This window comes from Somniosus microcephalus, chromosome 19, assembly GCF_052327205.1.
Source record: "Somniosus microcephalus isolate GS21.2 chromosome 19, FLI_Smic_1.0, whole genome shotgun sequence".
In the NCBI taxonomy this organism is placed as follows: domain Eukaryota; kingdom Metazoa; phylum Chordata; class Chondrichthyes; order Squaliformes; family Somniosidae; genus Somniosus; species Somniosus microcephalus.
Genome location: NC_141005.1, coordinates 65,651,705 through 65,678,148, shown reverse-complemented (window position 1 = coordinate 65,678,148; position 26,444 = coordinate 65,651,705). Strand labels below are relative to the sequence as shown.

Genomic DNA, 26,444 nt, shown 5'->3' with positions numbered 1-26,444 from the left:
ACAGCAAGTAATTAAGAAGGCAAATGGAATGTTGGCCTTTATTGCAAAGGGAATGGAGTATAAAGTAGGGAAGTCCTGTTGCAACTGTACAGGGCGTTGGTGAGACCACACCTGGAGTACTGCGTAAAGTTTTGGTCTCCTTATTTAAGGAAGGACATAGTTGCATTGGAGGCAGTTCAGAGAAGGTTCACGAGGTTGATTCTGGAGATGAAGGGGTTGTCTTATGAAGAAAAGTTAAGCAGGTTGGGCCTACACTCATTGGAGTTTAGAAGAATGAGAGGGGATCTTATTGAAACATATAAGCTTCTGAAGGGGCTGGACAGGGTAGATGTAGGGAGGATGTTTCCCCTCGTGGGGAATCTAAAACTAGGGGGCATAATTTCAGAATAAGGGGATACCCTTTTAAATCGGAAATGAGGAGGAATTTCTTCTCTCAGAGAGTCGTGAATCTTTGGAATTCCCTTCCCCAGAGAGCTGTGGAGGCTGGGTCATTGAATATATTTAAGGTGGAGATAGACAGATCTTTGAAAGGTAAGGGAGTCAAGGGTTATGGGGAGCGGGCAGGAAAGTGGAGTTGAGGCCAAGATCAGATCAGCCATGATCTTATTGAATGGCGGAGCAGGCTCGAGGGGCCAAATTACCTACTCCTGCTCCTACGTCTTACGTTCTTATGTTCTTATGCCAGCATTTCCCCAGTGATGAGCGCTTGCTGCTGGCCGATCAGAGGAGTCACACACGAAGGCAGTGTTGCAGCAAAGGGCAAAACCTAATTGTGGTCGCACAGTTTCGCTATTGAGAGCAGGGCCTGTATATTATGTAATGTGGTTTTAAGACAATGTCTCTTTATCCGTATATCAAGTTAGGGAAATGAGGTGCGTTTATAGCTTGTCCTCCTAATGCACTTTGGACCTTAACCAATTTTGTTACAACATACATTGGCTCCTGGTCCCACAGCAGCTCAACTTTAAAATTTTCCTCCTTGTGTTTAAATCCCATCATGGTTTCGCACCTCCCTATCTCTGTAGCCCCTCCCTATCTCTGTAACCCCTCCCTATCCCTGTAACCCCTCCCTATCTCTGTAGCCCCTCCCTATCTCTGTAACCCCTCCCTATCTCTGTAACCCCTCCCTATCTCTGTAGCCCCTCTCTATCTCTGTAACCCCTCCCTATCCCTGTAACCCCTCCCTATCCCTGTAACCCCTCCCTATCTCTGTAACCCCTCCCTATCTCTGTAACCCCTCCCTATCTCTGTAGCCCCTCCCTATCTCTGTCGCCCCTCTCTATCTCTGTAACCCCTCCCTATCCCTGTAACCCCTCCCTATCCCTGTAACCCCTCCCTATCTCTGTAACCCCTCCCTATCTCTGTAACCCCTCCCTATCTCTGTAGCCCCTCCCTATCTCTGTAGCCCCTCCCTATCTCTGTAACCCCTCCCTATCTCTGTAACCCCTCCCAATCTCTGTAACCTCCTCCAGCCCAACAGCCCCCTTCAAGATCTCTTGGTTATTCTGCCTCTGGCCTTTTTTGCATCAGCCCCACCATTTAGGCTGTGGGCTTTCAGACGTCTAGGCCCCATGCGTGAAATTTTCTCTCTAAACCCCTGTGCCCCTCCACCTCCCCATCTCCTTTAAGACCCTCCTTAAAACCCACCTCTTTGACCAAGCTTTAGGTCAGCCCTTCTGATATCCCGGTGTTCATTTTTTTCCTTAAGCTTTTGTGAAGCATCTTGGTTGGGTCATTTTTTCCTCCATGTTAAAGGCACTATATCAATGCAAGCTGTTGTTGTTACAGTATCTAAATATTATTAACAACTCAAATTAAAGCAATTACACCTACTTGGTGCCACAGCCAGTTGTGCGCAACATCTGGCGATCATCTGGTTTGAAATGTTACCCGGGGTCAAGGTGGATGTTGCTCCTGCATCCTGGAGTCTGATATTAAAGATTCATCTCACTGCTGCGAGCAACCCACACAAAAATAATAGGGGCATTAAAAGAAGAATTGTGCATTTCTTTTCATTTCCTTTGACCACTTTTGGTTCATGAGATGGGCGGTGGTGGGGTCGGGGGGGGGGGCAAAGCTGTTTGGTGGGCAGTTGGAGGTGGGAGGTCATGTGATGAAGCCTCCAGGAACACGTCCAACCGGGAGTTGGCAACCCGACGATGAAATAGGGTGTCAGAGAAAGGTTGCAATGCCCACGTTGGGATAACTCTGGTTGGAGGGGATGAGTGAGTGGGGTGAGGGAGTGTTCCCAGGATCTGGGGAAAAAGGAGGCAGAGTGTCTGAGTTGCTAGGGGGCTTTGGCCGCAGTCAAAAAATGGTTTGGTAGTCCTGGTCGCATTTATAAGATTAATTTTGCCTCCAGCCGTTACAAAGAATGATTCTGATGAATTCATTATTCATGAAATCCTCTACAAGATTGGAAATGCATTTGAGGCCGACGAGGCCAGGTGCATTGCAGATGGTTTGACCTGAGGACATTTATTTAGATTATTATTTTCAAGCCAAGTCGCTGTCACTGTATCATACAGAAGGATGGGCGAGAGTGTGCCTCTCTGTGGATCTGGCAGTATCTAACTCGAGCACATTTCCCACAGAATTATTCAGAGTGAGTCTATCCTTGCCTTGTATTTCAATGATACAAGCTGCTGAATTCTGATGAAGGAAATCCATCGGCTCCTCCCAGTACCATTCCCGAAGGAAAGTCTCAGAGATGATGGAGATGGGCACCACCTTGTGGCCACAGCTTTCTACTGAAGGAGCTGTCTCCATTAATATCGCCACCAATCCCAGACCCAATTTACTTACAGGCCTGCCGTGCCACCAGTGAAGTCAGTTTATTTTTCTGTTTGTGTTTCAGTTTTCTGCTGAAGGTATTGAGCTAGGCCACACAGTATACTTTTTCCCTGGAACAGCAGACAGACTCACAGCTCCAGCCAATAAGGATCCCAGTATCCCACTTATCCAGGCACCATAAGCCAGTGATCCTGACTATAAGGAATAGCTGCCCTTTTACATGTTCTAGGTAAAGCCATTAGTTGCCTGTTCTCACAGATTCCCAAAACACTACTTTGAAAAAAAGATGTCAGCCGTGGTTCAGTGGGTAGCACTCTCGCATCTGAATCGGTAAGTTGTGGGTTCAAGTCCCACTCTAGAGACTTGAGCATATAATCTAAGCAAACGTTTCAGTGCAGTACTGAGGGAGTGCTGTGCTGTACTGTCGGAGGTGCCATCTTTCAGATGAAACGTTAAACTGAGTCCCTGTTGCCTTGTCGGGTGGATGTAAATGATCCCACGTCACTATTTCGAAGAGGAGCAGGGGAGTTCTTCCTGGCGTCTTGGCCGATATTTATCCTTCAACCAACATCACTAAAAACAGATCGGTCATTACCACTGCTGTTTGTGGGACCTTGCTGTGTGCAAATTGGTTGCCACATTTCTTACATTACAACAATACTTCATTGGCTGTAAAGCTCTTTGGGACGTCCTGAGGTTTTGAAAGGTGCTATATAAAGTTGTTCTTTCTAAAATACCGGAATCCTGTGTCATAAAGAACAGAATTTGACTTATTCAGTGACTATAAAACAGTGGCCTTGGCGAGGAATGATACATAGAGATGGTTCCATCAGCCCGAGCATCCCTCCAGAATCTCACCCGTGTCCATTCTTCACATACGACCCTGGACAGTAAAGGATTGTTAATCCGAATTCATCCTCCTGGCATGGAACCCGTCCTACTGGGAGAGTATAGTGGAGTTAGAGGGGGGGCGTTCCCCACAATTTACTGTCTAATGGATGGAAATGCGCTACCATGGATTAGGCTCCTCCCTGGGACATCCGTTCAAAACATTGGCCCTTATGTTTTTTTTATTCGTACGTGGGATGTGGGCGTCGCTGGCAAGGCCAGCATTTATTGCCCATCCCTAATTGCCCTTGAGAAGGTGGTGGCGAGCCGCCGCCTTGAACCGCTGCAGCCCATGTGGTGAAGGTACTCCCACATGCTGTTAGGGAGGGAGTTCCAGGATTTTGACCCAGCAACGATGAAGGAACGCCGATATATTTCCAAGTCAGGAAGGTGTGTGACTTGGAGGGAATCTTGGAGGTGGTGGTGTTCCCATGCACCTGCTGCACTTCTAGGTGGAAGAGGTCGCGGGTTTGGGAGGTGCTGTTGAAGAAGACTTGGCGAGTTGCTGCAGTGCACCTTGTAGATGGTACACACTGCAGCCATGGTGTGCCGGTGGTGAAGAGAGTGAATGTTTAAGGTGGTGGATGGGGTGCCAATTAAGCAGGCTGCTTTGTCCTGGATGGTGTCGAGCTTCTTGAGTGTGGTTGCCTAGGCCCTAAGCTCTGGAATTCCCTGCCTAAACCTCTCTGCCTCTCTACCTCTCTTTCCTCCTTTAAGACACTCCTTAAAACCTACCTCTTTGACCAAGCTTTTGGTCACCTGCCCTAATTTCTCCTTATGTGGCTCGATGTCAATTTTTTTGTTTTAAAATACTCCTGTGAAGCGCCTTGGGATGTTTTACAACATTAAAAGCGCTGTATAAATACACATTGTTGTTGCTGTTGTTGTTGTTGGAGCTGCACTCATCCAGGCAAGTGGCGAGTATTCCATCACACTGCTGATTTGAGCCTTGTAGATGATGGAAATGCTTTGGGGACTCAGGAGGTGAGACACTTGCTGCAGAATACCCAGCCCCTGACCTGTTCTTGTTGTCACAGTATTTATATGGCCGGTTCAGTTAAGTTTCTGGTCAATGGTGACCCCCAGGATGTTGATGGTGGGGATTCGGCGATGGTAATGCCGTTGAATGTCCTGGGGAGGTGGTTAGACGCTCTCTGGTTGGAGATAGTCATTGCCTGGCACTTGTGTGGTGCGAATGTTACTTGCCACTTATCAGCCCAAGCCTGAATGTCATCCAGGTCTTGTTGCATGCGGGCAAGGACTGCTTCATTATCTGAGGAGTTGCAAATGGAACTGAACACTGCGCAGTCATCAGCGAATATCCCCACTTCTGATCTTATGATGGAGGGAAGGTCATTGATGAAGCAACTGAAGATGGTTGGGCCTCGGACACTGCCCTAAAGAACTCCTGCAGCGATGTCCTGGGGCTGAGATGATTGACATCCAACAACTACAGCCATCTTCCTTTGTGCTAAGTAGCATCCTATTGGGCACCACAGTTGAGTGTACAAAATGGCTGCTACATTTCCTACATTATAACAGTGGCTACACTTCAAAAGTACATCATTGGCTGTAATGCGCTTTGGGACGTCCGGAGACCATGAAAGGCACTATATAAATGCATAATTTTTTTTATAGGGTGGGCACAGCAGGCTGGGCCAATGTATTCCCAATCGCCTTGTGTTGATTGCAGGGAGAAGGGTCATGACTGGGTTAAGTAATCTGTTTTTCAGTTATTTTAAACTTTTCCCTTTAAATTAAAAAACAAACAGTTCCCCCAGTGCCTGAGTGAGTAATGGGACTGCCCAATGTAGCATACCCACCATAAGGACCTAGCTTTCATTCTCATTTTATGTTGAGATACTTGAGCACAACCTGGGCAGGGTTAGGGGTGCTACAGTTAGTCTCAGCAGCCCTTAGCTAAGGGGGAGGGGCAAAATTCGGATCCTGCTCTTGAATGTGATCGAGTCACCATTGCTGGACAGTGGACATGCATGGAAATCAGGTGAGTTCAGGGCCGGTCCTCAGCTGTGTTGCCCTCTATAGTGGAATAGCCCGCTGTCATTCAATGCCTAGGTGTAGGCATGAAGAGTGGCCCCATTGGTGAGGTGGCGGAGGGCTGCTGATGCTTATGGAACCGTACCTCAGCCAGGTTCAGCACCTCCAAGGGGAGGAGGGTTGAGCAAGAAAGGAGCCTCTTAAAAAATAAGAAGCCCTGAAATTTTGCAGGGGATTCTCCTGATTTTGCCGCAACTTCAGCAAGGGACCACTCCCTTCCCGACAGAAATGGCATAAATGGCTGAAAGCGGCCGTTTATGCTACTTCCTGGGGTTTCCATCTGTCTACTGACGAAGTTAAGCCAGACGTTCGGAAGAATCTCTGCTAAATGTCGAGGCCAAACTGTTGCAGTGCACCATCATTGAGTGGGTGGGTACAGGTGGGGAGGGCACTGGGTGGAGGCCAGGCAGTTTTGCCCCTGCCAGGAGGGAGGAGGGAACCAATGGGATTGTCCTTACTGGGCTATTCCCTTCTGTCTCCTGGCAGCTACCTCTCGGTGATAGCCTGGGAGCAGGTTATGCTTTGACCTATCATCTAGGCCATAAAATAAAGCAAAAGAAAAACTTGCATTTATATAGCACCTTTCACAACCCCAGGCCAGTCCAAAGTGCTAAACAGCCCATAAAGCAATTTTGAAGTGTATTCACTGTTGTAATGTTGGAAACGCAGCAGCCAATTTATGCACAGCAAGGTCCCATAAACAGTAATGAAATAAATGACCAGACCACGTGTTTTAGGCGGTTGTTGAGAGATAAATGTTGGCCAGGACACCAAGAGAATTCCCCAGCACTTCTTTGAAAAGTGCCGCGGGATCTTTTACGCTCACCTGAGAGGGCAGACGTTTCATCCGAGAGGTGGCACCTCTGACAGTGCAGCACTCCCTCAGTACTGCACTGGAGAGTCAGCCTAGATTATGTGTTCAAATCTCTGGGGTCAGACTTGAACCCACAACCTTCTGACTCAGAGGTGAGAGTGCGGTTGATATTGTGGGGGATGCACAATGGCCATAAATTTGATGGAAAAATAACTGAGAGTTTAATGCGCACGCCATTACTAATGTGTAAATAACCCAGCAATTTGTGACGAGGAAGAGATATGCCGCGAGTTGCTACAATTTGCTGTTCGACTCACAAAAATTAAGCTTGCTGCAGAAAGTTGGGGCTGATATTTTTTTATTCGTTTATGGGATGTGGGCGTCGCTGGCAAGGCCAGCATTTATTGCCCATCCCTAATTGCCCTTAAGAAGGTGGTGGTGAGCCGCCTTCTTGAATCGCTGCAGTCCGTGTGGTGAAGGTACTCCCACAGTGCTGTTAGGGAGGGAATTCCAGCAACTTGACCCAGCGACGATGAAGGAACGGCGATATACTTCCAAGTCAGGATGGTGCGTGACTTGGAAGTATATCGCCGTTCCTTCATCGTCGCTGGGTCAAATTCCTGGAACTCCCTACCTAACAGCACTGTGGGAGTACCTTCACCACACGGACTGCAGCAAAGAAGTCAGGATGGTGCGTGACTTGGGGGGGAACTTGGAGGTGATGCTGTTCCCCTGCACCTGCTGCCCTTGTCCTTCTAGGTGGAAAAGGTCGCGGGTTTAGGAGGTGTTGCCGAAGGAGCCTTGGCGAGTTGCTGCAGTGCATCTTGTAGATGGTACACACTGCAGCCACGGTACGCCGGTGGTGGAGGGAGTGAATGTTTAAGGAGGCAGATGGGGTGCCAATCAAGCAGGCTGCTTTGTCCTGGATGGTGTCGAGCTTCTTGAGTGTTGTTGGAGCTACACTCATCCAGGCAACTGGAGAGTATTCCATCACACTCCTTACTTGTGCCTTGTAGATGGTAGATTAATGACATAAGGACTCTTTTAATGATGAGATTCATGTTCCTGTAATGCCACTCAACCTCTCTGGCCCAGAAATGGAACAATTGAAACTGTGGAGTCACATTCCTGCGGGTAATAAATTGTTCCTAGAGGTTTTTAAAATCTAAAATATTTAATTAAAAATTCTTTCTTTTCCTTTCTGTCGCTTTTTTCTCTCTCTCTTAATCCAATTTCTTTCTCCATCGTTCCTCCATTTCTTTGTCCTTAAATCTCATTGGTTAAAGAGACACAGTGTTGGTCCCGTCATTCACCAAGGTCCCAGATGCACCACTGAACTTGCTGTGCCGTTATCAGCTCGCACTTCCAGCAATTTGTGGCGCAGAATTTTTCGAGCTGAAGGATGGGGAAAAAAATCTAACAAATGGGACTGTCCCACTCCAGAAAATTCTGGGCCAATTAATGGAGAAAAACTGGCACAACAGCAAATCCTTACAGTAAATAGATGGACTTGCGCTGAAGAGGTTTTACACAGGCTCTTGCTATCCTGTGGCTTCCTCTTGTGGAAACCATTAGACATTGCAGCCCGATGCACCTTTTCCTGGGATGAGCAGAACATGTTGCTGCTGTTTCACTTTTTACCTGATAATGTGTTGCCATCGACATGAGGGGATTGAAATTGGTGCTCGCAGATAGCGCGAACGGAGCTCGTAGCGAATTGGCAGCCATTTTACACCGCACCCCATTTTCTTTTCCATTGACTTCCAGTGGAAGACCAATGTCATGACTGAGGTGCGAGGAGTACTAACAGCGTGGATTGGCAGGTTATTCATGGACTCTGGGTTCGTACCAGGGCACAGAGGTCGCTGCCGCACAATGTGTACATTTAATCAGGAAGTCCTGAACCGACAGCAGCAAGCGTCACGTTGCATCACTCGCTGAATTCATGTTACCCTGAAGCAACAACAACAACTGCCCTACATTGGCTTCCTGTCCAGGAGTGCCTCAATTTAAAATTCTCATCCTTGTGTTCAAATCCCTCCATGGCTTTGCACCTCCCTATCCATGTAACCTCCTCCAGCCCTTCAACCCGCCGAGAACTCTGTACTCCTCCAATTCTGGCCTCTTGTGCATCTCCGATTTCCTTCGCCCCGCTACTGCTGGCCACGTCTTCAGCTGTCTAGGCCTGAAGCTCTGGAATTCCCTCCCTAAACCTTTCCGACTCTCCACTGCTCTCTCCTCCTTTAAGTCACTCCTTAAAACCTACCTCTTTCTCTTTATGTCGCTCGGGGTCAAATTTTGTCTGTGAAGCGCCTTGAGATGTTTTCACTACATTAAAGGCGCTATATAAATGCAAGTTGCTGTTGCTGCCCTCTTCCATTACTGCTGCCTTCCAACATTGTGTACTCTCTTACTCTATCGCTGTACTTCCTGGCTGAGCCTCTCTTACGTCTCCCTTCTGTGTTTTTCGACATGCTCTTTGCCTTCCTTCTCCTTTCCTTTTTTTTCTCCTCTCCTATTTCTTCTTTTTTTTGCCTGTCTTTCTATTTTTCTTTCAGCTCTCCATTTCACAGCTTCCTCTCTCTTTCTATTCTCTCGCTCCCTTTCCCCCTTGTTCACAGCTGGTGATGATTTCTTTGGCTCCAACCCTGTGTGATGTCAGAGTTTGGCACTTGCTCTGTCTCATTCAGAAGCAGTACACAGGGGCCCTACACAAAGGAGCTGAATAACCTGTATTTATAGTAACAGGATGCTTGACAAAGCCTCCCAGCTGCAGTGAGTCTGGGATCAGGGCCCAGCCTGGCAGGCGGACTCTCTCCTGTTCAGATAGGTTGATGCAAGATAACGTCACCAGAAATGAGAAGCTTGAAGTTTCACACCAAAATGTGAATGAACAATTAACTCCTTTATCTTAAAGTCTTCAATTCAAGCTGGCCTTTTGCAAAGTTTGTCAGCCTCTGAATGCGGGCTTATATATTGAATTATTGGCACTAGTGATAGGAGGGAACTACAGTGTTGGAACCTGATTGGTGATACCATGGATTGTAAAGGGAGCTTCTTGAGTGGCTCACACACATTTTGAGATCGCTTCGCCTCTCAATGTCTCCAGGCATGACTTGATTTCTCTTCACTGTTACTGATTTGATCTCTCTTCACTGTTGCCAATTTGGCAGAAGCCTCACTGAGATAATGGTACATTCGTGTAGATCTTCAACTAATGGTGGTATTTGACATGGGATGTCCATTATAGAAACCGCCTGATATTTATCCCCATTGGTTTCAACGGAAATGGAAATTGGGCGGTTTCTGTAACGGGCAGCCCATCCAAAATGCCAGTGTTATACCGGGGGTGGCAAGTTGAAAATCTATCCCATCGTGTTTTCTTGGGCATTGAGGAGGGAATGATTTTAGAGCCTCTCTCTCAAACGGCTACATAGCTGGACAAGAGCTCTGCACGAGAAGTTTTTTGATGGAGAAAGAAAGCAGACGACGGCCCAGAAATTCCACGAGGATTCCCCTGGTCTCCCGCCGTAATTTCAGCTGCACCCGTGAAAAAAAACATCTAATTGATGGAAAACCGGTATTTATGCCAGATTCCTTAGGAGTTCTGCTGGTCTCCTGCCGGAATTACCGTGGGCAGACTGGGAGAAACGCTGAGGAATTTACAGACCGGTCCCATTTTTTACTCAATGACGCCATTTTTACCCGGGCTTCTAGGCGGGCAGCTAAGCAGCCTGCCCAAAGCTGACAAGGTCCTTCTTTAAACAAGGAGATCGGGCTCCAACGATGTCATTGGTCCCCAACGGCGATTTTCACTCAGGCCTGAGCGGTGAAGCCGCTGTGGTTTTCGAGCCAGGCTGAAGAGAGTCAGGAGCTGCTGGAAAGGAAAAGAAGCCCAAACAGAAGTTTTTTTTACTTAAAACCAAAGCAAAACACTGCGGATGTTGGAAATCTGAAATAAAAACAGAAAATGCTGGCAACACTCAGCAGGCCAGGCAGCATCGGTGGAGAGAGAAACAAGGGTTAACAAAAAGTCATCGACCTGAAACGTTAACTCTGTTTCTCTCTCCACAGATGCTGGCTGACCGGCTGAGTATTTCCAGCATTTTCTATTGTTATTTAAGTTTTTTACCTGTCAGCCGTGGCTCAGTGGGTGGCACGCTTGCCCCTGAGTCAGAAGGTTGTGGGCTCAAGCCCCATTCCAGAGACTTGTGTGCATAATCCAGGCTGACCCTCCAGTGCAGTGCTGAGGGTGTGCTGCACTGTCAGAGGTGCCGTCTTTCGGATGGAACGCTAAACTGATGTCCCGTCGACCCCCTCAGAGGGATGTAAAAAATTCCATGACACTATTTCAAAGAACAGCAGGGGAGTTCTCCCGGTGTCCTGGCCAATATTTATCCCTCAACTAACACCAAAAAACCCAGATTATCTGGTTATTATCACATTGCTACTTGTGGGAGCTTGCTGTGTGCAAATTGGCTGCTGTGTTACCTACATTACAACAGTGACTACGCTTCAAAAAAACACTCAATTGGCTGTAACATGCTTTGGGGACACCCTGAGGTCATGGAAGGCGCTGTATAAATGTAAGTCTTTCTTTCCTTCTTCTTTACTTGCCTTTGTAGAACCAGTCCGGGTGCTACAAGGAAAGTCGCAGCCTTCCCTGGCCCAGACTGCCCACTTTGTGTCCCATGAGACCCCTCCGGAACGCCCTTGCCCCACATCTACCCTCATGTCAGTGGGCTGTCCAATTTTGCGAAGGTCAGGAGCCTCTTCCCACTCACCTCCTGCCTGGAACGGGCATGAAGTGAACCGCCAGCATGTTAATGAGGTTCTAGAGTTAAAATAACCTGGGCCTGTTTTCTGCTGCAGCAGATGACCAACACCCACTCAAAACCCATCCCGAGTTAAAATCAGGGCCTAAGTATTGCTTCCATTAAAATAGTGGACAGAGGAATGTCCTACGAATGTGTTAAAGATTTGTTTGCTATTGGCCCTGAAATTAGATCGGGGGCTTGCCGCGCGTGCAAGCCCCCGATCTGCACTCACCCTGCGTGCCGACATCTGAAGCCCGGGCCTGCTTGCATTTCCTGTCACAGGCCCGGTTCAGCTGTCGGCGCGCTGTGCTTACCTGATCCAGCGGCGTAGTTAGTGCGATGTGCCAGCTGGGATCAGGTGAGCACTGTGCAGCCAATCAGGGGAGGGGAAACTCATTCATGAGTTTGACAGTAAGAGCTGCCAAACTCATGAAAAGTATGGCCTGCCAAAACACTACTTTGACTTTAAATAAAATTTTAAAAAACATCCCACTGATTATAATAACTATAAATAAGTTTAAAAAAATGTTTTAAACAATTAATCAATTTTTTGAAAAAAATAAATTTTTTAAAAATAGGGTCGAAAACTAAACTTACCATCCTGTAAATTCTTTAAAAATAACAAACCTGTGGAAAAAAAATGTCTACACTGTACTAAAAGCCCACTTACCTGAAAAACGAAATACTTACGTCTTGTTTTTCCACGCGTAAAGACCGGAGGCCTTTACACGCGCGCAACTTTGGAAAAAAAATAGGAATTTTACTGCGCACGCGCTGCCTGTGCAGTCGCGCGCGTTCTGCCTCTGAACCCCTTCGTTCAGAGGACAGGAAATGCCGGTTTTCCCCGCATGCGCTGTGCATGCTGAAAACCGGCATTTCCTCCAGCCAGACGCGTGAGTACCCCGATCGTACTCACGCGTTGGGACAGGAATTACTGGCCCAATATCATCTATTTCTAGCCTTTTAAGTCCTAAGGGCGTGTTAGGGTCCTAGCTGAGATGTCACGGCTGGTTTAAGGCCTGCTTGAGGTCACGTGATCATTTGGTGCCTGGTTAAGGTGGGACAGCCGGTTTGGTGCCTGGTTAAGGTGGGACAGATGGTTTGGTGTCTGGTTAAGGTGGAACAGCTGGTTTGGTGCCTGGTTAAGGTGGAACAGCTGGTTTGGTGCCTGGTTAAGGTGGAACAGCTGGTTTGGTGCCTGGTTAAGGTGGAACAGCTGGTTTGGTGCCTGGTTAAGGTGGAACAGCTGGTTTGGTGCCTGGTTAAGGTGGGACAGATGGTTTGGTGTCTGGTTAAGGTGGAACAGCTGGTTTGGTGCCTGGTTAAGGTGGGACAGATGGTTTGGTGTCTGGTTAAGGTGGAACAGCTGATTTTGTGCCTGGTTAAGGTGGAACAGCTGGTTTGGTACCTGGTTAAGGTGGAATGGCTGGTTTGGTACCTGGTTAAGGTGGAACAGCTGATTTTGTGCCTGGTTAAGGTGGAACAGCTGATTTTGTGCCTGGTTAAGGTGGAACAGCTGGTTTGGTGCCTGGTTAAGGTGGAACAGCTGGTTTTGTGCCTGGTTAAGGTGGAATGGCTGGTTTGGTACCTGGTTAAGGTGGAACTGCTGATTTTGTGCCTGGTTAAGGTGGAACAGCTGATTTTGTGCCTGGTTAAGGTGGAACAGCTGGTTTGGTGCCTGGTTAAGGTGGAACAGCTGGTTTGGTGCCTGGTTAAGGTGGAACAGCTGGTTTGGTGCCTGGTTAAGGTGGAACAGCTGGTTTGGTGCCTGGTTAAGGTGGAACAGCTGGTTTGGTACCTGGTTAAGATGGAATGGCTGCCATTGTACCTGGCTATGGTGGATTGGCTTATTTGAAGCCTGTAAAATAATGGCTAGGGGGTTGCTGTGAGAAATGTTGGAGTTTAGGATCAAGAACTGAGATGTTTGTGTTACACAATTAACCATTGGTTGTCTCTGGGATATCCTTCATCAGAAATTTGCTCATTTAGACGAGAGTTTGTTTTTTGTGATACTTATTTTTATGATGTTGCTTTGGAAAGAAAGTTGAAAATGCGAGTTTCAGAGAAGCATTGGCGGGCGCCTTGGAACAGGTCACCTGGGAATGCAAGAGGAGAGAAATAATAATTGTGTAGAGGTTTCCTCATGGTTAAAACATGGCCCAGTTTGGAAAGGAACCATGCAACAACAAAAACCATGCCAGGTTTGAGCCATAGTCTGCCTCAGCCATGGTGGCACTAGGGGGTGCTACAATTGGCCGCAGTGGCCCTGAGTCAGGGAGGAGGAAAAGCCACCATGGTTCATGTTTCCCATTCGCTACTCGCTGATTCCCTGATAGAAAGTGCACATCTGTGCAAATCCAGATCAGGACAAGATTAGGGTAGTGGTGATGCCCTCCATGGTCAAATAATATGCCAAAACTCACCATTAAGGCTCATGCATGAAGAACGGGCACTTTGGCCGGAAGCTCCCAGTGGGTCAGGCAACGGCTCCAGGAGAGGAGAAAACTGGAGCAAGCAAGCAAGAGTTTTGTGTTCAGGAAAACCGTTCAGCCATTCAGATTGACCATTGCCTGTCTGAAATCTAGTTCTTTGTTTCACATTTTAGTGTTGGCTGCCGTGATGCTCAGGGCAGCTCCACTTTAATACAACACAACAGTGCCCTGTCCCTCGAGCCAAGTTAAACTTATTTGTTGGATTGCTGGGCGATGATTTTTTTTTTAAACTCCTCTCAATTTATTCCAAAGATATTTTGTTTGCCATCTGTCCTGGCGACCACTCCAGCACAACGATTGCCCTTAACAGGGTGTTAGTGTTGTACTATGAGTGCAGTCTTTCATTTTCACACGAATGTGTATCTTTCCAGAGAAACTTTTTGGCAGCTTGGGAGTGAATACAGACACCTGGAGCCTCCCAGCTTCAATAATAAACCGTCCATCTTTGTGAAAGTGCCATAAAACTAAACGAGTAGATGTCCAGTCAAACTATTAACAACTTCTAAACAACACTGGAGACCGCAGATTCTTTGCTAAAAATGCTCTTTCGAGAACGTTCCAGTCTAAGGCCTTTTTTTTCGCAGTTCTGGAAACGGAGGCATTATATTCCACATAAAGGACAGGCAGCGTAGAACTGGGAACGTCTGTTTGAGTATCTGCCTTATCCAATGGACGAGAAGACTTACATTTATATAGAGCCTTTCACGACCTCAGGATGTCCCAAAGCGCTTTACAGCCAGTGAAGTACTTTTTGAAGTGTAGCCACTGTTGTAATATAAGAAACGCGGCAGCCAATTGGCACACAGCAAAGTCCCACAAACAGCAATGTGATAATGGCCAGATAATCTGTTTTTATTGATGTTGGTCAGGAGGTAAATATTGGCCAGAACTCCCCTGCTCTTCTTCGAAATGGTGCCGTGGGAGGGCAGACGGGGCCTCGGTTTAATGTCTCATCCAAAAGATAGTCCAGCAGTGCCTCAATTTTAAAATGATCATCCTCTTGTTCAAATCCTTCCATGGCCTTGCCCCTCCCTATCTCTGTATCCTCCTCCAGCCCAACCTCAAAGAATTCTACGTTCTTCCAACTCTGGCCTCTTGTGCATTCCTGATTTTCATCACTCCACCATTGGCAGCTGTGCATTCAGCTGCCTAGGGCACAAAGCTCTGGAATACCCTCCCCAAATCTCTTTGCCTCTCCACCTCTTTCTCCTCCTTTAAGGCTCTGCTTAAAACTTACCTCTTTGCCCAAGTGTTTGGTCACCTGTCCTAATGCTTGCTTCTCTGGCTCAGTGTCAGTTTTTGTCTGATTACACTCCTGTGAAGCACCTTGGATGTTTTACTATGTTAAAGGTGCTATACAAGTGTAAGTTGTTGTTGTCGTAGAATGAGCCCCTACCAATCTCACAATTGAGCAGTTCTCTAGGTGTGCCAGATGATGAGCTTGGGCTGTAGCCTGGAGTGAAGTTCTGCCACTTCCGCTCGTTTGCCTCCATCGTCAAGAAGTTGAGACCTTCTGGAGGGGATGAATATTTGCTCAGAGCAACAGCCCAACGCCCCCCTCCCCAGGTCACTTCATCTCATTGGAGCCAGCTGTTTGCTGTGATACAACTGATAAATCTCAATCAAAGATAACATCACTCAATTGGTGCAGTCCTCATTTGAAAACACAATGACAATCCCAGTCTCAATCAGTACAGTAGTAGTGGGTAAACGGAATACACCTAGTGCAGTACTGATCACTGCGGACAAGGGAAACCTCAGATTCGACCCCTGGTTGGTGCTAAGTTATCTAGTCTCAGGTTTAGTTCAGTTGATCTCAGCATCCCTGGTTTACAAAGGGAGAAAGGGAGCCAAAGATTCTGCTTATGATTATTGGGCTATGACTCCTGTTCGACTGCGTGCGTGTCTGCATGTTTGTGCGTGTGCATAGGCGTGTGTACGTATGCATGTGCGTGTGTCTGCATGTGTGTGTGCTTGTGGGGATATCAGATGAGAACAGGATCTGGCTCTGCTGCAGTGCCCTAACGGTTAAATAACCTGCTGACACTCACTATCCAGAACCACACATGTAGAAAGGACACTTGGAGAGGTTTCAAAGGGCTCCTGGCATCAGTGGAACATACACCAGCATGAGTCAGCGCATTCAGGAAAAGGACAGAGAAAGAGCACATATTTGGGTGGGAGGAGTGGGGAGAGGGAACCTAATAAAAATCTCTCTATGGGCTTTGCTTAATTTTATGCAAAGAATTCCTCAGTTCCTTGCTCAACTTCTTGAAAGCTGGCTCAATTGGGACCTAAGGGCATAAAGTCTTCTCCTCACCTATGGGTATCAATGTAGCTCCATGGTTAGTCAGGTATACCTGGATCGGGACTCGATGGTTAGTATGATTCTTACTCGGGACAACCCAGATCACAAATCTGATGTGAGTGTCTTAGTATCTGAGCACCTTGGTGTTGGGTGGATTTTCGTGAATAGTGAGCTTGATTTAGGGTTAAAGTTTTGATGGTCCCATTTGGGCCTTTTAATCCGCTGTAAACGTGAGTGGGTCAAGGCCAGTGCAGATTCGCTCTGGAAAGAAAGCTCAGCCTCAACCAAGAACCACATCAGAGTTGCTCTTTAATGGAGGCCATTCATCCCAATGACCTCATCCCACTGGGGCCTGGGTGACTTAAATTCTGTGTCTTTGGGATTAGCTGCATGAAACACAGCCGATCTGATTCAAAGCAAAGTGAGGCCACGCAGGGCCTGCTTTGCTGTTCAGAATTCATAACCCTTTAGTGACTCTTATTCTAGACAGTATGTCTGACATCCGACTTCACTGCTGTTCGGTGCCAGGTTTGTTGGTGCAGTAAGTGGGCAGAGGTGGATAAATCGGTCTCTTGTGGCTCAGTGGTAGTGCTGTCGCCTCTGAGTCAGATGGTTGTGGGTTCAAGTCGTGCACCAGAGACTTGAGCACAAACTCACGGTTGACACTCCAGCCCAGTACTGAAAGAGGCAGTACTGAGCACTGTCGAAGGTGCCGTCTTTCGGATGAGATGTTGAACAGAGGTCCAATATTTATCCCTCAATCAAGCCCTAAAAACGAAAGGATTATCTGGTCATTGTCTCATTGCTGTTTGTGGGACCTTGCTGTGCGTAAGTTGGCTACCATTTTTCCTGCATTACAACAGTGACTACACTTCAACAAAAGTACTTCATTGGCTGTAAAGTGCTTTGGGATGTTCTGAAGTCGTGAAAGGCGCTATATAAATGCAAGTCTTTCTTTCCTTTCCTCTGCTAAGGACATGCTTTCAGTGTTTTGCTTTAAATAGAAGAAGGTGGCAAAAGGCTAAATTTCCCCTTCTGTGAATGGGAAGAGACGGGTGAAAGGGTTCATCCCCTTTTCCAGTGAGGCTGGCCAGTGTCCCATGGAAGTGGGAAGAAGCCGCTGATAGGGCTAATCCCCTCGTATCCCACATTGACAGGCAGAGACGGGTGAAAGGGTTAATCCCTCTGCTGGAGAGATCTGCCCAATGACTAATTGTAAATGGGAAGGGGGGACGGGGCGGCGGCGGGGGGGTGAATCAGTTGGACTGACTATCCTGTCAAAGACATTTCCTGGAATTGAGTGTCAGTCTTGATTGTTGGGGAGCATTTTCTCTGAGTTTTCTGTTTAATGGCAGAGACTTACGAAGGTTAAAAATCACAGTTAAAAATCTGAACCCATCACAGTGCTATCTTTTAAAACCCTCGATGCTCGGATTTAAGAAAATCTGTTTGGATGAGGCTCTGTGGCTGTCAGACCCACCCCCACTCTTGATACAGTGCATGAAGCAGGAAATTCCAGGTTTCTGTTCCTTAGTCCAGCCTTTCCCCAGCACTAGGCTGCTGCAGTTCAATTACGATCAGCAGCTCCCACAGAAGGGCTTCAGCGGAGTCCGTCGGGGGTGGAGAGGTCTCGCTGCCAGGCCGGGAGAAATCCGATCTCCGACATGGACGCCATTATCATCCAGGAGCGTTTGGTGGAGCGACTCCTCTCTCCCAGGACTGTATCGGAAAGGTGCCGACGCGCCCGGCTGAAGGTACAGTGAGGTTCGGGACAGGCCAGCTTGCGGAAGAAAGGCAGAATGAAAGGAGTGGAAGGTGCTTGCAAGACAGATAAACTGGACAGGAGAAGGGAGGGTGGAAGGAAGCGGTAGAGCTGATTCATTTGTGCTTTCTGTTCAAATGACCTCGGTGATTCACCCGATGGAATGAGGGCACAGAGGTTTCTGCTGGGAAACAAGTCTCGCCTGATTACTATTCTTCTGATCAGACAAGACACGAGGGTTTGTTTGGCATCTCTGTGCGAGCCATGCTGAATAAAAGTATCTGTGAGATGTCGCAGTCAAACACTTTGGGAAGAAGTTTCTGAAACTGTGATGCAGGGAGCTATAATCGAGATCCCCTAGGGTCCCTTCATTCAGGGACACTGGGGATTCTGACTGAGATCACCCAGGGTCCCTTCATTCAGTGACACTGGGTGTTCTGACTGAGATCCCCAGGGTCCCTTTATTCAGTGACACTGGGTGTCCTGACTGAGATCCCCAGGGTCCCTTCATTCAGTGACACTGGGTGTCCTGACTGAGATCCCCAGGGTCCCTTTATTCAGTGACACTGGGTGTCCTGACTGAGATCCCCCAGGGTCCCGTCATTCAGTGACACTGGGTGTCCTGACTGAGATCCCCTAGGGTCCCTTCATTCAGTGACACTGGGTGTCCTGACTGAGATCCCCCAGGGTCCCTTCATTCAGGGACACTGGGTGTTCTGACTGAGATCCCCAGGGTCCCTTCATTCAGTGACACTGGGTGTCCTGACTGAGATCCCCCAGGGTCCCTTCATTCAGTGACACTGGGTGTCCTGACTGAGATCCCCCAGGGTCCCTTCATTCAGGGACACTGGGTGTCCTGACTGAGATCCCCAGGGTCCCTTCATTCAGTGACACTGGGTGTTCTGACTGAGATCCCCAGGGTCCCTTCATTCAGTGACACTGGGTGTCCTGACTGAGATCCCCAGGGTCCCTTCATTCAGTGACACTGGGTGTTCTGACTGAGATCCCCCAGCGTCCCTTCATTCAGGGACACTGGGTGTCCTGACTGAGATCCCCAGGGTCCCTTCATTCAGGGACACTGGGTGTTCTGACTGAGATCCCCAGGGTCCCTTCATTCAGTGACACTGGGTGTCCTGACTGAGATCCCCAGGGTCCCTTCATTCAGTGACACTGGGTGTTCTGACTGAGATCCCCCAGCGTCCCTTCATTCAGGGACACTGGGTGTCCTGACTGAGATCCCCAGGGTCCCTTCATTCAGTGACACTGGGTATCCTGACTGAGATCCCCTAGGGTCCCTTCATTCAGTGACACTGGGTGTCCTGACTGAGATCCCCCAGGGTCCCTTCATTCAGTGACACTGGGTGTCCTGACTGAGATCCCCAGGGTCCCTTTATTCAGTGACACTGGGTGTCCTGACTGAGATCCCCCAGGGTCCCTTCATTCAGTGACACTGGGTGTTCTGACTGAGATCCCCAGGGTCCCTTCATTCAGTGACACTGGGTGTCCTGACTGAGATCCCCCAGCGTCCCTTCATTCAGGGACACTGGGTGTCCTGACTGAGATCCCCAGGGTCCCTTCATTCAGTGACACTGGGTGTTCTGACTGAGATCCCCCAGCGTCCCTTCATTCAGGGACACTGGGTGTCCTGACTGAGATCCCCAGGGTCCCTTCATTCAGGGACACTGGGTGTCCTGACTGAGATCCCCAGGGTCCCTTCATTCAGTGACACTGGGTGTTCTGACTGAGATCCCCAGGGTCCCTTCATTCAGTGACACTGGGTGTCCTGACTGAGATCCCCAGGGTCCCTTCATTCAGGGACACTGGGTGTCCTGACTGAGATCCCCTAGGGTCCCTTCATTCAGGGACACTGGGTGTCCTGACTGAGATCCCCCAGGCTCCCTTCATTCAGTGACACTGGGTGTCCTGACTGAGATCCCCCAGGGTCCCTTCATTCAGTGACACTGGGTGTCCTGACTGAGATCCCCAGGGTCCCTTCATTCAGGGACACTGTGTGTCCTGACTGAGATCCCCAGGGTCCCTTCATTCAGGGACACTGGGTGTCCTGACTGAGATCCCCTAGGGTCCCTTCATTCAGGGACACTGGGTGTCCTGACTGAGATCCCCCAGGCTCCCTTCATTCAGTGACACTGGGTGTCCTGACTGAGATCCCCAGGGTCCCTTCATTCAGGGACACTGGGTGTCCTGACTGAGATCCCCAGGGTCCCTTCATTCAGGGACACTGGGTGTCCTGACTGAGATCCCCTAGGGTCCCTTCATTCAGTGACACTGGGTGTCATCTGTCCTGCTGTATCCATGACTCACAGCTCTATCACTGAGCTATTCCAGATCCCAGAGAACAGCATGGACTTTCCATCGTATAGCCTGACACAGCAGTTTATCTTTTGTTCTGTGTCTATTCCAGACATAAGGATGAACTTATTGATACACAGAGTGCGCAAAGACATTACTGAGCAGTGAGTGTTCGTTGCAGTCCAGTATGAACTGTATAGAATATCCATCGAATGGGAAGTTGCATCATTGCTTTTATATTTGCGGGAACATGCAGTTTTCCAGAAAGGGGCTGCACTTCAGGGAATGGTCTAGGGCTGCAGTTTGATTATAAAGAAGCAGGCTGATGAAGTGGTTGTTCAATTCTGTGCTCTTGCGCATCCCCAACTTTCATCGCTCCACCATTGGCGGCCATGTCTTCAGCTGCCTTGGCCCCAAGCTCTGGAATTCCCTCCCTTAACCTCTTCGCCTCTCGACCTCTATCCTCCTTACAACCTAGGTCTTTGACCAATCTTTTGGTCACCTGCCCTGCTATCTCCTTAAGCGGTTCGGTGTCAAAGTTTGTGTGATTACGCTTCTGTGAAGCACCATGGGACGTTTTGCTGCGTTAAAGGCACTATGTGACTGCAAGTTGTTATTGTTGTTGTAGTTTGTTGTGAAAAGGGGTGGAGAAAAATTCATCCAGGTAAAACTACAATGGAACTGGTGGCACCTGCTTCCATGGTAAGGGTGGGCAGCTCAGTAAGGTGAGCACTGAACTCGGGGACAGAGGTACCTGGGTATAAATCCTGGCAGGGTTCAACTCGGACTTTCACCCATCTGAAGTGTGTGGGTAAAATGGTCAATGCGATCTCCTGAGCTGGTTTCGATCGCCTAAGGGAACCGTAGAGGAATTTTTCATAGTTTCAATTTTTACACAGTGCTTTGTTGTGATCTGGGATGCACTGCCTGAAAGGGTGGTGGAAGCAGATTCAATAGTAACTTTGAAAAGGGCGTTGGATAAATACCTGAAAAGGAGAAATTTGCAGGGCTGTGGGGAAATAGCAGGGGAGTGGGACTGATTGGATAACTCTTTCACAGAGCTGAATGGCCTCCTTGTGTGCTACATGATTCCATGATTCTGTGACACCATTCCCTGTTACTGTGGCTGTAAACTGAATGGGGGCATCTGCATAAACAAGGGTGTGTGGCAGCTTTGATATTGTTTCCCTGTGTTCCACCGCTTGTGGGAAGAGCAGCATGAAAGAATTAATCCGGTCCAGTGGGGACATGCAATCTCACTGCGAAAAAGGTTTAAAAGGTTCACCCCCTCTGCAGGGATCAGAGTGGTTGTGCTTTTCCACAACCAGGAGTGAGGTTGGTGAAAGTGTTAATGGAAAGCCTTGTATTTATAGTGCGCCTTATCATCTTTCAAACACATCTCAAAGCACTTCACGTACGAAAAATTACTTTATAAGTGTAATGTCCGTGTGTAATTGAGACACGGACTGCAGAAGTTGGTTATAACAGGTGTTTACTGAATGGAGACAAAACTGGAACTACTATACAAAGTTACTACACAGGCTTATATACAGGGGTGGTCACTACTGGTACTGCAGTATACAGGGGCTGCAGAATATAGTTCCTTCTTCAAGGTACATACACTACAATAAGGCAATGACTTTTCTTTGAATGTAGGCAAATGTGGCTACCATTTTGCCCACAGCAAGATCCCACAAACAGCATTACATATTACATCAAATTACATGACATAGAGTTTACAGTGCAGAAACAGGCCATTCAGCCCAACTGGTCTATGCTGGTGTTTATGCTCCACACGAGCCTCCTCCCACTCTACTTCAACTAACCCTATCTGCATATTCTTCTACTTTCACCCTCGTTTACATATCGAGCATCCCCTTAAAGGCAGTTTATACTATTCGCCTCAACAACTCCATGTGGTAGCATGTTCCACATTCTAACCACTCTCTGGATAAAGAAGTTTCTCCTGAATTCCCTCTTGGATTTATTAGTGTCTATCTCATATTTATGCCCCCTAGTTTTGTTGTCCTCCACAAGTAGAAACATCTTTGCTACCTCTATCCTATCAAACCGCTTCATAATTTTAAAGACCTTTATCAGGTCATATATCAGCCTTCTCTTTTTTAGAGAAAAGAGCCACAGCCTGTTCAGTCATTCCTGATAGTTATAACCTCTCAGTTCTGGTATCATCTCCTTGTAAATCTGATGCGGGGAATCTGCCTGGGAAGTCCACACTCGCCTGAGCAACATCCCGGGAGAATGAGATTCTCTGACTTGTTAATCCAATTGGAGAGGACCTGTATATGTCAGGAGCAGTGCTTTCCTTGTGGGGGCCTCCATGCCATGGTTCGATTTGGGGCCCCTAAATTTACTTGACAATGGTACTAAATACTCACTTAATCTGGTGTCAAATCCTCACATATACCATTGTATAAAGGCATGTTTACAATAGGTAACATAAAAATGGTTAAGTAAATGATCAGGGATCAGCTATTACTATTGCGTAGGTGTTCTTTCACTGGAATCCACTCAAGAACCCTGACTGGCTCAGGATCCTTGACTGACTCGGGACCCCTGACTGACTCGGGACCTCTGACTGACTCCTCTGACTGACTCGGGACCCCTGACTGACTCGGGACCCCTGACTGACTCGGGACCTCTGACTGACTCCTCTGACTGACTCGGGACCCCTGACTGACTCGGGACCCCTGACTGACTCGGGACCTCTGACTGACTCGGGATCCCTGACTGACTCGGGACCCCTGACTGACTCGGGACCCCTGACTGGCTCGGGACCCCTGACTGGCTCGGGACCCCTGACTGGCTCGGGACCCCTGACTGGCTCGGGACCCCTGACTGGCTCGGGACCCCTGACTGACTCGGGACCCCTGACTGACTCGGGACCCCTGACTGACTCGGGACCCCTGACTGACTCGGGACCCCTGACTGGCTTGGGATCCCTGACTGGCTTGGGATTCCTGACTGGCTTGGGATCCCTGACCAGCTCGGGCCTTGGTGCAACTGTACTTGTTATATGGTGCTTACCCTGCTCTATGCCCACATCAGGAGCGTGCAAATCAGATCGAAGCCCAAGGTGTTATCAAAGAGAGACGCCTCCCTCATCCCACAGACTGAGCACTAGTTCATTTCATGTTTTATAAATTAGGCTCTGATCCATTCAAGCAGCGGTCCTGTGGCACCTAATCTAGGCTTCAGTGCAGTACTGAGTGCTGCATTGTCAGAGGTGCTGTGTTTTGGACGTGACGTTAAACTGAAGCCCTACCTGCCTGTTCTGGTGGTTCAGGCAGCTGTTAGTAATCCCATGGTACTATGTAAAGAGGAGCTGGGAGGTCTCCAGATGTCTCCCATCGTTCTTCCCCCAAACAGCACCACCAAAAAGCAGACTAACCATCATTATCTCATTGCTGTTTGTGGAATTGGCTGTGTGCAAAATGGCTGCCTTGTTGGCCTACATCTCAACAGTGACTGCGCTTCAAAGTAATTCCTGGTATGTGAAGTGCTCTGGGACATTTCTGAGATATGATAAGGCATTCTCTCGCTGCCTATCTGTATATGCACATGTTCTTTCCACTGTCTCAGACCTTTATTATATGTAACAAAAGGACTGGGGAAGGAAGTTTTGATATTTCCTGTTGTGGTCATTATTTTTCTGAGAATTGTGCGCAATTCACTTGTTTGACAGACCGACGTATCTGGTTGCCTGTTGCTGCCTTATCGTTTCTCCTGGTTGTTGAGCTTTGGTGACCATCGCTGGAGTAGAAACCTTGACTTATATCCAGAGCTATTTGACTGGGTTTGCTCGTTTTCAATAACTGAGCACTGTGTAAGCGTGGAATCCTGCACTTGTGAAGAAACAATCTCATCCTCAACTGTCAACCCATCCCTCTCACCATGTCGATGTTGATCATTTTCAACTGCATCACCCACCCCATTGGTTTGACTTTTTGCAGTAACCATAGCAACATCTGCCAGCTGAAAGACAATGGTGTGCTGATGGAAGGCTGAGAAGCAGGGACATGACAGGGAAAGATGTGTTTAAAATTGTTGTTTGAACACACCTGCAGTGACTTATTAAATCACACAACCCAATGGACCTTGAAGCTTTTTTGATTCTGTGCACTTCAGTGGCTCTTCAAGCCTCAGCCAGAATGGGGTGCCGATTTGAAATTATGATGAATTTATATGCTCTAGATGAATTTATACCCCATCAATGCTAAATTGGCAATCTCACTTAGAGAGACCTCAGAATGGTTGTCATGGAAAGGGTAAAAAATGCCACACTGTTGAACTTGGTGGTGCTCTTCCGAAGTTTTGGCAGGGACAAGTTGGGGCAGAGCAGAGTGGGCTTTAGTCTGTGGGCAGTCACATTGTACCGGATCTGAGAGTGCCCGAAATGGAAAACGGTTACATAACATAAGAAATAGGAGCAGGAGTAGGCCAATTGGCCCCTCGAGCCTGCTCCGCCATTCAATAAGATCATGGCTGATCTGATCCTAACCGCCAATCTACTATCACAGAACCATCTCCTGAATCTAACAGAATTAGACACACGAAATAGGAGCAGGATCAGGCTACACGGCCCCTGGGCCCGCTCCGCTACCCACAGGGCCATGACCGACCCGAACCTAGACTCATGTCCAAATTCCTGCCCGCTCCCCGTAACCCTTAATTCCCTTTACTTCTAGGAAACTGTCTATTTCTGTTTTAAATTTATGTAATGATGTAGCTTCTAGAGCTTTTTGGGGCAGCATATTCCATGGACCTACCACCCTCTGAGTGAAGTAGTTCGTCCTCATCTCAGTTTTGAAAGAGCAGCCCCTTATTCTAAGACTATGCCCCCTAGTTCTAGTTTCACCCATCATCGGGAACATCCTCCCCGCATCCACCCGATCCAACCCCTTCACAATCTTATATGTTTCAATAAGATCGCCTCTCATTCTTCTGAACTCCAATAAGTAGAGTCCCAATCTACTCAACCTCTCCTCATATGTCCATCCCCTCATCCCCGGGATTAACCGAGTGAACCTTCTTTGTACTGACTCGAGAGCAAGTATGTCCTTTCTTAAGTATGGACACCAAAACTGTACGCAGTATTCCAGGTGCGGTCTCACCAATACTTTGCACAACTGAAGCAATACCTCCCTATTTTTATATTCTATCCCCCTAGCAATGAAAGCCAACATTCCATTGGCCTTCTTAATCACTTGCTGCACCTGCATACTAACCTTTTGAGTTTCGTGCACCAGGACCCCCAGATCCCTTTGTACTTCAGTACTTTCCAGTTTCTTGCCATTAAGATAACAACTTGCTCTATGATTTTTCCTGCCAAAGTGCATAACCTCACACTTTCCAGTATTGTATTCCATCTGCCAAATCTCTGCCCACTTACTTAGCCTGTCTATGTCCCCTTGCAGGTTTTTTATGTCCTCCTCACTCACTACTTTCCCTCCCATCTTAGTATCATCTGCAAACTTTGATATGTTACACTCGGTCCCCTCCTCCAAATCGTTAATATAGATTGTAAAGAGTTGGGGACCCAGCACTGACCCCTGCGGAACACCACTAGTTACTGATTGCCAGTCTGAGAATGAACCATTTATCCCAACTCTCTGCCTTCTGTTAGATAGCCAATCCTCTATCCATGCCAGAATATTACCCCCAATCCCGTGATTTTTTATCTTAAGCAATAATCTTTTGTGTGGCACCTTGTCAAATGCCTTTTGGAAGTCTAAATACACTACGTCCACTGGTTCCCCTTTATCCACCTTATATGTTACTTCCTCAAAGAACTCCAGCAAATTTGTCAAACATGACTTCCCCTTCATAAAACCATGCTGACTTTGTCCTATTAAATTATGATTATCCAAATGTCCTGTTACTGTCTCCTTAATAATGGACTCCAAAATTTTACCTACCACAGATGTTAGGCTAACCGGTCTATAGTTTCCAGCCTTCTGTCTACTGCCCTTTTTAAATAAGGGTGTTACATTAGCAGTTTTCCAGTCTGCCGGGACCTTTGCCGAGTCCAGGGAGTTTTGGAAAATTATTACCAATGCATCCACAATCCCTACCACCACTTCCCTCAAGACCCTAGGATGTAAGCCATCAGGTCCAGGTGATTTATCCGCCTTGAGTCCCATTATTTTACCGAGTACCACTTCCTTAGTGATACGTCCTCTAT

The 26,444-nt window shown here is 47.8% G+C and overlaps 1 protein-coding gene across 3 annotated transcripts in view; it reads left to right on the top strand.

Annotated features, from left to right (window-relative positions):
* The window catches only part of septin5a (septin 5a), a 173,913-nt gene that overhangs the window by 113,537 nt on the left and 33,932 nt on the right, over positions 1 to 26,444 (top strand). Inside the window, exons 1-2 of one of the 3 annotated variants that reach the window (XM_085961954.1) lie at positions 17,460 to 17,735; positions 17,780 to 17,924. The exons of 1 other annotated variant lie outside the window; for it this stretch is intronic. In XM_085961954.1, the coding sequence (XP_085818080.1) occupies positions 17,596 to 17,735; positions 17,780 to 17,924 (285 nt within the window). In that variant the 5' untranslated portion in view covers positions 17,460 to 17,595. Of the gene's footprint in view, positions 1 to 17,459; positions 17,925 to 26,444 lie in introns of those variants that run through there. One more of the 3 variants, XM_085961951.1, reaches the window with a different exon arrangement.